General features: G+C 34.1%; 1 protein-coding gene across 1 annotated transcript; it reads left to right on the forward strand.

Moving 5' to 3' along the window:
• The first annotated feature begins 3,754 nt into the window (after positions 1-3,754).
• LOC18040906 (protein ACCELERATED CELL DEATH 6) lies at positions 3,755-7,388 on the forward strand. The gene is made up of 7 exons (XM_024183357.1): positions 3,755-3,791; positions 3,926-4,435; positions 4,968-5,117; positions 5,295-5,447; positions 5,552-5,605; positions 5,699-6,117; positions 6,722-7,388. The coding sequence occupies exons 1-7, from the start codon at positions 3,755-3,757 to the stop codon at positions 7,382-7,384; spliced, it is 1,986 nt and encodes a 661-aa protein (XP_024039125.1). The 3' UTR covers positions 7,385-7,388.
• The last annotated feature ends 1,318 nt before the right edge of the window (positions 7,389-8,706 follow it).

The raw sequence follows: 8,706 nt of genomic DNA on the forward strand, positions 1-8,706 counted from the left end.
CTCTACTTATTTGACAATCTTAATTTATTTTTTCATAGCATAACTTTAAAAAACTTGTCTGTTAAAGTAATTTCATAAATTTTTAATAAAAGTTTTCATTGATAATCAAACAACTAAAATTTTTAGGTAAACGCTCTATTAATCAAAGTTTTACTTAAATAAGCTTTACTTGAAAAACTGTATCAAACGAAATCTTAATATAAGCTTGATAATAAGGTACTAAGTATACTTTGTTTAGTTCAAATTTTTTTTTACTTTCTATTTATATTTACAATAAGCTGAATCACTATGTTGAACAATACTTTTTCCTCTTATACTTGGTGGGACAAGCCATTCATTCCTTTATGTAAAGTTTGCATGAAGAACTCTTAGGGGCTTCCAAATGTCGCTTTTCATGATAGAATTGTAATCTTGTTTTTCCTCCTTTTTTTCATAAAATTTCTCAGCATTCATATATATATATATATATTCATTACCAGGTGCGGGCGCCCGCATTTTCTTTTAATGCGGACACTCTTTTAAACCGTGCTATTTAAAAGAGTTAGTTACTGAATTAACTATAAAGCCATGCGGTTTTAAAGAGTTAAAAACTAACTCTCTTAAACTCTACGGTTTTTAAAGTGTATTCGCATGAAAAATAAATAAGGACGTCCATACTAGAGAATGACTATATATATATATATATATATATATTGTTGAGCAGCTGTTGAAAGCAAACAGTGATAAAACTCTCTTTCATGGCTTCACGAGTGGATATAGGTCTTATAAAAGACTAAACCATGTTATATCAAGTGTTCTTTGTGTGATTGCTTTGATTCTGTTTCTAATTCATTCATTCTTGTTACTGAGAGTTAGATTAGGGTTCTTGAGTCAATATTGAATCAATTTGGATATTCAATTGTGTGTGTACAACTTGTTTGATCTGGTAAAGTAATCTCGGCCGAGTGTTGGTCTTGTGAATCTTGATACACAGATCAACATCTACACATAAATTTAAGACCGAAATTGATCAATTGTTTAAAATGTATAAGGCATAAAAGTGGCTTTTTTTGTTTTTTGTGGAAAACTGTTAGTATTAATTTGGCCACATTTTGACTTGCCTTTCTAGAATTAATTCCCGAGTCTGCCATTCATGATGATCTAGGTTGAGTAAATTCTAAATAGATTTTCTAATATGGTATTCATTTTCGAGATTATCGCAGCATCAACTTAAGGTCTTTTATTTTAATTCTTGCTCATTTAATAGCCTCTATTTCAATCCTACACCCCCTTTTCAAATTTCTCTCGAACTCCAATTTACATGACCTTAAAGCGGATTCACGTTTTGTAAATCTCTTTCTTTTTTCTTTTTAAGATAAATAACACTGAGTGTTACCTAATTGCTTAAACTGTTTAGTTTAATGGCTTATCAGAAATCACTGTGACGGATCAAACTGAAGAAGTACAGAGTTTGAGAGGTAGTTAAATAACGTAAAGAATTTTGGGTTACATTATTCTGTAATTTACTGATTCAATGTTAATTAACAATTCATAAGCATAAGAACAATTAGCGTACGGATTCTGTTTTAATGATGATTAATTAAGATGCTCATGGGGAGGGTGAGTATTTTGGTCGTTATTGGCCGCTAGCTATACGTTAAAGCTTAAAGATGATTGGCAATATGCTTAACAAAGTGCAGGAGAAAGCAGATGGAAGACAATGAAAGCATTGATTATTAAATGGGACATGAAGATATATTGTGTGCAATTTGTAAGGATGCCTCTTACTTTTGTGTATGTTTGCTAGCTTGTGATTCACGTTTGTTAGTTTATTGTGTTATGGAGTTTTCAAACATTTAACTTACTTCTTAGGTTTTAACGAAATATTCCTAATTATGATGTATGGTTCGAATCTCATACTTTTTCTACAACATCAAGCGATTTTATTAGTTGAACCTAAAGCACACGCGAGGAATTAGTGAAAGAAGAAGGCTTACTGCTGAGAAAGAAGGATCATGAAAAACGAGGCTTAGCTACAAAATGGACCGAAACATCATTTATGGTTATGATTTTCTCCTGCTGGACTCTTGACTAATTTTAATCATACCAAGTTACGAAGTTCTTAACACTCAACAAGGATTATAGAACAATCATCAAGAAAAATGAACAAGAAATGACTTAGTGCGAGCATATCTAAAATGGCAATTAAATCATGGAAAATGATTGTTCCAAGAAATTGGGTGTTAATTCCTCTGCTATGTCTGCCACCTGGTACATTGAAAGCAGCAGTGAAAATTATTGTGATTATGACTGCAGCTACAACTGTGCAAGATGAAGCGGAGGAGTGAGGACATTGATCGATGTACTTTGAAGGTAGAGTTTGAATTGACGAGAAAGATGTCAATAATATTGTGGAACCAGATGAGGGGCTTTCCTCTAGCCAATGGGAGGACATAATTTTGGCTTTGACATAAGTTATAACAAAATACCAAAAAATTGTCGAAATGCGGATGATTGTTTGTTTTACTATCACTACTTGCTGTAGATGTCAAATTAAGGAGGTCCGCTAGATAATTGTATGAATACTTATAAATTGATTAGCTCCATTAACTCCATACTTCTTAGAGATAATTGCATCCATCGTGCTGGCATTTATGCTTTTCTTGAGTTAGTAAAAGTAAAAGTTTCCCAATTGAAAGAAAGAAAAGGGAAGATGCTATTCTCTAGTTATTATCGAGGTGTCAAGAAGTAAAGCCTAGAGATCCTCTCATGCAAATGCAGTATATAATAAGAATGCAAAAGCCCGGATTTCATTTAATCACAACACTTATTACCCTTTTGCTACATCAACTTCTCTGCTCTTTAATTTTGTCACCCAAAATTGTTCACTAAACCACCACTCTAGCTGCTTCGTGGCCGCTGCCGTCACCACTCTTCTCATTAACAGGTTCTTAATTTTTTTAAAAAATATTCTAATTAACGGACTTATATGTTTATTTAATTATTTTTTCAATATAACAAGTATCAGGCTTGATAGTCTTTGCTGACATATGTATTATGTGTAGCTGAAAAAACGATAATTTTTACATTTCTGACTTCTTGATTTCGCATCAATTCAAATATTGATATATCTATTCCTTTGCTTCTGATACAGAAAAGCAAAACACCAAGAAATTAAGTTTAATTCCTAACTCCAATATGGAAGAAGCAGGCAGATCATCAAACAGAGAAGCAAATGATCAAACCAATATCTCCAAGTAATATATATGTATCTGATATTATATATTTAGAATTGATTTATTAATACTTTTGATGTTACAAAATTCTGTTGGATGTTCGATATAAGTAGTTAAATTTTCTCTATGATTGGGGAGTACAGAATTTGCCTTCAGCATTCTTAAGTGTTGCATTTAGACAAGCCATGAGATTATTCCTATTTTTCCGTCCTTAGTAACAATTCAAACTCTTCCACGCACCCGAGTCTGCAATGGTGTGTGCATATTATTTAATAACAAATTCCTCGCTTTAAAAAAGCGAGATGAAGCTAAAGGACAGGACAAAAACAAAAATTCTAATGCAAGTTTTTTTTTAATTATATTAGAGTTCGTATTATTTTTTTCTTTCAGCTTTACCTCTTTGGAAAAAGAATTTGTGCCATTTTTGACTAGCCTCTCTAGAATTAATTCTTGAGTCTACCATTGGTGATGTGGTATCCATTTTTGAGCTTATCTACAGAAAGAAAAAACAAGATGAAATCGCTGTGACGGAGCCAAACATGAGTAAACAAACTAAAGATGCACAGGGTTCAAAAGGTATACAAGTAATTAACATAATGAGATTAATTAATTTTTAATTTACTGATTCAATTTCAATTTTATTAACTAGTTTTCAAAATAATAACAACAATTATATAACATAGATTCTGTTTTCATGGTGATTAACTCAGATGGTCAAGGGGAGGATAAGTATTATGCTCGTTATTGGCCGTTATACAGAATGATAGAGAAGAATGATTGGCCAGGTGTGGAAGATTTCGTCACCAATCATCCCGATGCCTTGACCGCCAAGATTGTTGAACCGGGTTCAAAGACAATATTTCACACGATTGCGGAGTTATTAGTTGATGATGACTCTGATGAGGCCACTTGCCTTCTCGATAAGCTGGCGACAAAAGTCGATCCACAAACACTAGCACGACAAGATAACCATGGGCACACTGCTGTAATTTTTTGTGCAGCAAAAGGAAATCTGAAGGCCTTAAAAGTTCTACTGAAGTATAATCCTGATTTAACAAACATAAGGGACAGCGATGGATATCTTCCGGTTCATAATGCTGCGTATTATGGTCATAAGGATACGTTTCAGTATCTACTAGAGGCGACCAATGGTGTAGACATCTATAGAGGCAACGATGGTGCCATGGTGCTTTTATTTCTCATCGCCGCAAATTTATATGGTCAGTACTTTTTACCTATAAAGGTTTCAAGCTAGAACATACGATTTACATATAAACCAATTCTCAAGTTATACTGTCCATGTAAAGCTTGTTTAGCCAAAATTTTCTTTTTAAACCTCAAGGCTAGCCAAACACTAAACCATAATTCATAATTAGTATACGTTTTTGAGGTCTGGTGCCAATGACCGTATGAAATTTCATACGGAGTCTAACATTGAAAAAGTAGACATTGGGCACCTTAGAATTTCCCCCCAATACGTATCTTTGAAATTCCGCGCACATAAATTTTAATCGAGTATCCGTTGAGTTAGTCATTTTGTCGAATACATATTTAATAGTTTAAATATACACACTTAAATATTGTTTGCTGCTTTGATGTAATGTGCTCGCTAAACCAAATTCCTGTTTCTCCTGTTGATTGCTCGGTTATACTTTAGTTTTATTATTTTCGTTTATATATGTATATATATGCTGCTCGCATTATACAGAGATCAAATACATCGCCAGCACTCTGACTTTGTTCATGAATCAGATGTAGCTTTAGATTTATTGAAGCTTCATCCAACGATTGGCCGTGACAACATCGATTCTCGGAGAATTGTTCTAAACACCTTGTCTCAAAAGCCTTACGCGTTTGCAAGTGGGAGTCGGCTTGGACGTTTGCGACGCTTAATTTACAATTGTTGGTGTCAACAATCCTGTACGAACACACACACATCTATATAGTGATCTTCCAATGAAGAAGCCCTCATTTCAATAAAATAATGAAAGCACTAATTGGAAGATGGCTCTATATATGTGTGTACGTATACACTGTTTATTTATGTGGCCTAACAAAACCAACTTAATAAATTTGCAGGCATTCCTTTGGAAAAGGAACGTGTTCCTTCCATTCAGAGCAACGACGATCAAAATGTGGATGGAGACACAGAAAACTTTACTGTGACATCAAAAATGCACCCAAAAGAATCCACACCTTTCGGATCTACTCAACAAATCACTGCCATATTTGGTCTGTAAAACTCTTATTTGTTGTGACACACACACACACACTAATTCTTCTCGAATTCATGATTCTGAATTGAAAACTATTTGATTTGTTCATGGATATGACAGGTTTAATGTTTCATAAATTGAATAGAATGCTTTGGAATGCCCTCATGCGCCTAGGTAAATCTTAAGAGACTGTTCTATTAAGGTATAGTCGTTCATGGGAATTAATTTATCTCCTTTTTTTATTCACTCAAGTTTAATTAATTGCAGCCCCCAGCATCAAAGTCATACATGATCAAAAGTTAACGCACATGCGAACGGTTGAGATAGTTAGAATTATATGTGAAGGAGTGGTTTGGACTAATTTTCAAAAGAGTGCACAATTGTCGGGGGCAATGTTGTCAGCTGCAATACTGGGGATTCCTGAGGTTGTTAATGAATTTATTATGGCCTATGATTCTTGTTCTAATTGGTCGAATCAAGATGGACATACCATATTCGATCATGCAGTCTTACATCGTCGTGAAAAAGTGTTTAATCTCATACAGGGCGTAAATTTCACTACATTTTTATTCTCTTCACGAGACAAATCTGGCAACAACATCCTGCATTTAGCGGGAAGATTGGTACCTTCAAGTGAAGTGGCTGGTGCAGCATTGCAGATGCAACGGGAGTTGCAATGGTTCAAGGTATGATTGCTCATCTAACCATATGATATATAAAGATGAAAGATTCAGGATTCTAGTCCATTAAAATAAATAATAAATAAATACAATTTCAGCCCAAAAACAATTAACATAACACTGGCAGAAACAAGCTAATAAGATCGGTGCGAGTATTTTGACTTAATTATATAACAGTTGAAAATTAAAGTAAACCGATGATGGTTCATACTTGTTTCTATTAGCGCTCTGTCTCTTTAACACTTTCAGGATTACAAAAACATGGAAATGAAAAAATGATTCTTCAAAATGATAATTTTTTGGAAATTCTTCTCCGTATGACTTTAATTATTGTTTTTCCATTAAATACATTGAGTTTTTTTCTTCCAAAAGTCTGCCTTGAAAGTAAGTTGCAGTTGTCTTCAAAATATGCCTGAGAATGGGTAAGTCCGAAAATGTCGATAGAAAGGACCCAGGATATTCATCGGCGCGGCATACATGTCATGAAAATGGTGGCTCATTGAGAGAACCCTTTTTTGGGTGAGCCCCATGCGACTGATCGGGGCCGATTTTCGTTTTTGATTGAGCTTGATTGAAAGGCCTTGGATTTATGACTTTTAATTTCCTGCAGGCGGTAGAAAATCTTGTCCATCCATTCTTTCGAGAAGCAACAAATGATCTCAAGAACACTCCTAGAGAGGTTTTTACCAAAGAACATAAGGAATTAGTTAAAGAAGGAGAAAAATGGATGAAGGAAACAGCTTCATCTTGCTCAGTTGTAGCTGCACTCATAATCACTGTAGTGTTTGCCGCAGCTTTCACTGTACCTGGTGGCATTGACGGCAGGGGAGTACCAAATTTCTTATATGAACAATCTTTCATGATTTTTGCTATTTCAGATATGCTTGCACTCTTCTCTTCCATCACTTCAGTTCTTATGTTCTTGGGCATCCTCACTTCACGCTACGCAGAAGAAGATTTTCTTGTGTCGTTACCAAGGAAGTTAATTATTGGCCTCATCACCTTGTTCTTTTCTATTGCAAGCATGATGGTGGCCTTTGGTGCAACCGTTCACATATCTCTTTCTCATAAATGGAATTTGGTTATCATTCCAATTGCCCTAGTTGGATGTGTCCCTGTCACCTTGTTTGCATTGTTGCAGTTTCCTCTTTTGCTTGATATGTACTCATCCACTTATGGACCCGGCATCATCATAGAAAGCAGTTGGAGAGAATTAACTAGCTGCCACATGGTTGCTAAAGGTAATTACAGAAAGCACAGTTATAAATGCTGATTAAATGGGGTTATTGTCCGAGTGTGTAGTTAAGCCATTTCTTGTTCATTTTTCATGATGCTCGTTCTATAATCATTGTCGAATGTTTAGAACTGTGTACGTAAAAGGCCATTGCGAGGCTGGTTTCGATTGAGGAACTGTAAAAGCTACTAAATTTTCTTTTACCCTTATCAGGGAAGTTAATTATACCTCATTACCTTTTGTCTTTTTAATTGCTGGCATGGCGTTAGCCTTTGTTACAAACCATTCACATACCTCTTTCTCATGCTGGTTTTACTAGAGGAAATTGGTATCATTACTGAACCTAAAAATGTTCTTGTGTTTGTTTTCTTATAATTTCTATTCTTTTCTTTATTTTTGCTTGTTATCTCGATTTTTTAGTTGATGATACTCTAACCCAAATGACTTTATAAAAGATATTTTTGATAAATAATCCCAAAAAAATTATAAAAAAATTTTATTGATAAAAAGTTATGAAAATAATAATAAGACCTCCCTATTTATAGTAAGGTAAACCTACGTCCACAAGTTAACTTAAAAGGAAAAACTAAATCATGATTATAATAAAAATAAAAGGGTAAAACACATACCATGAATGACTTTAACTAAAAATAGAAAATATAAAAAAAATTTCTAAAATGTTAAAACAACACCTACATCATTCTCCCACTCTTAAAAGAAAACTAGTCCTCGAGTTTATCTCGAGGATGCAATTTGAAGTGGAGCATCCATGCATCTTGGAGCTTGAATTTGCAGCCTTTCTCATCAATCTTTCTTGGAAATCTTTATGCTTTATCTTTTTCTTGAGCTTATGAGAACTCTTCAAGAAGATGAAAACTCTTCAAGAAGATGAAATCCTGTGTGAACTAATCGCTTCTGAGCTCTCAAGTTTTTTCTCAACTCTCGCTCAATGTTTTTGCCAATTAATTTTATCTTTGCAACCAAATTTTCTTCAAAAATGACCTTTTTGCATTCAACATGGATAGGCATAATCATGCCAATTATTGCTGGCTCTCTTCAACTTGATTTTGTTGTACAAACTTGATTGTACTATTAGGCTCAATGCTCAAATCAAGAGTTAATTGTACCTTTTCTTTAAAAATCTCAAATAAACCAGCAATCTCATCATCTTCTATTTTGATTGGCGTAAAAAGAGATGGTTCAGAATCATCACAATGAAAAACTGGTTTACCATCAATTGTCTAATATCAAACCATTTTTTGATTTCATCTTGCCCTTGTGGAATCTGTAGTTCTTGTAGTTTTTCCCAACAATCTAAAGCATTACTTGTCTACTTAAATGATGCATGAGAGATAACAATT

Source organism: Citrus clementina, unplaced genomic scaffold (assembly GCF_000493195.1).
Source record: "Citrus clementina cultivar Clemenules unplaced genomic scaffold, Citrus_clementina_v1.0 scaffold_5, whole genome shotgun sequence".
Classification (NCBI taxonomy): Eukaryota; Viridiplantae; Streptophyta; class Magnoliopsida; order Sapindales; family Rutaceae; genus Citrus; species Citrus x clementina.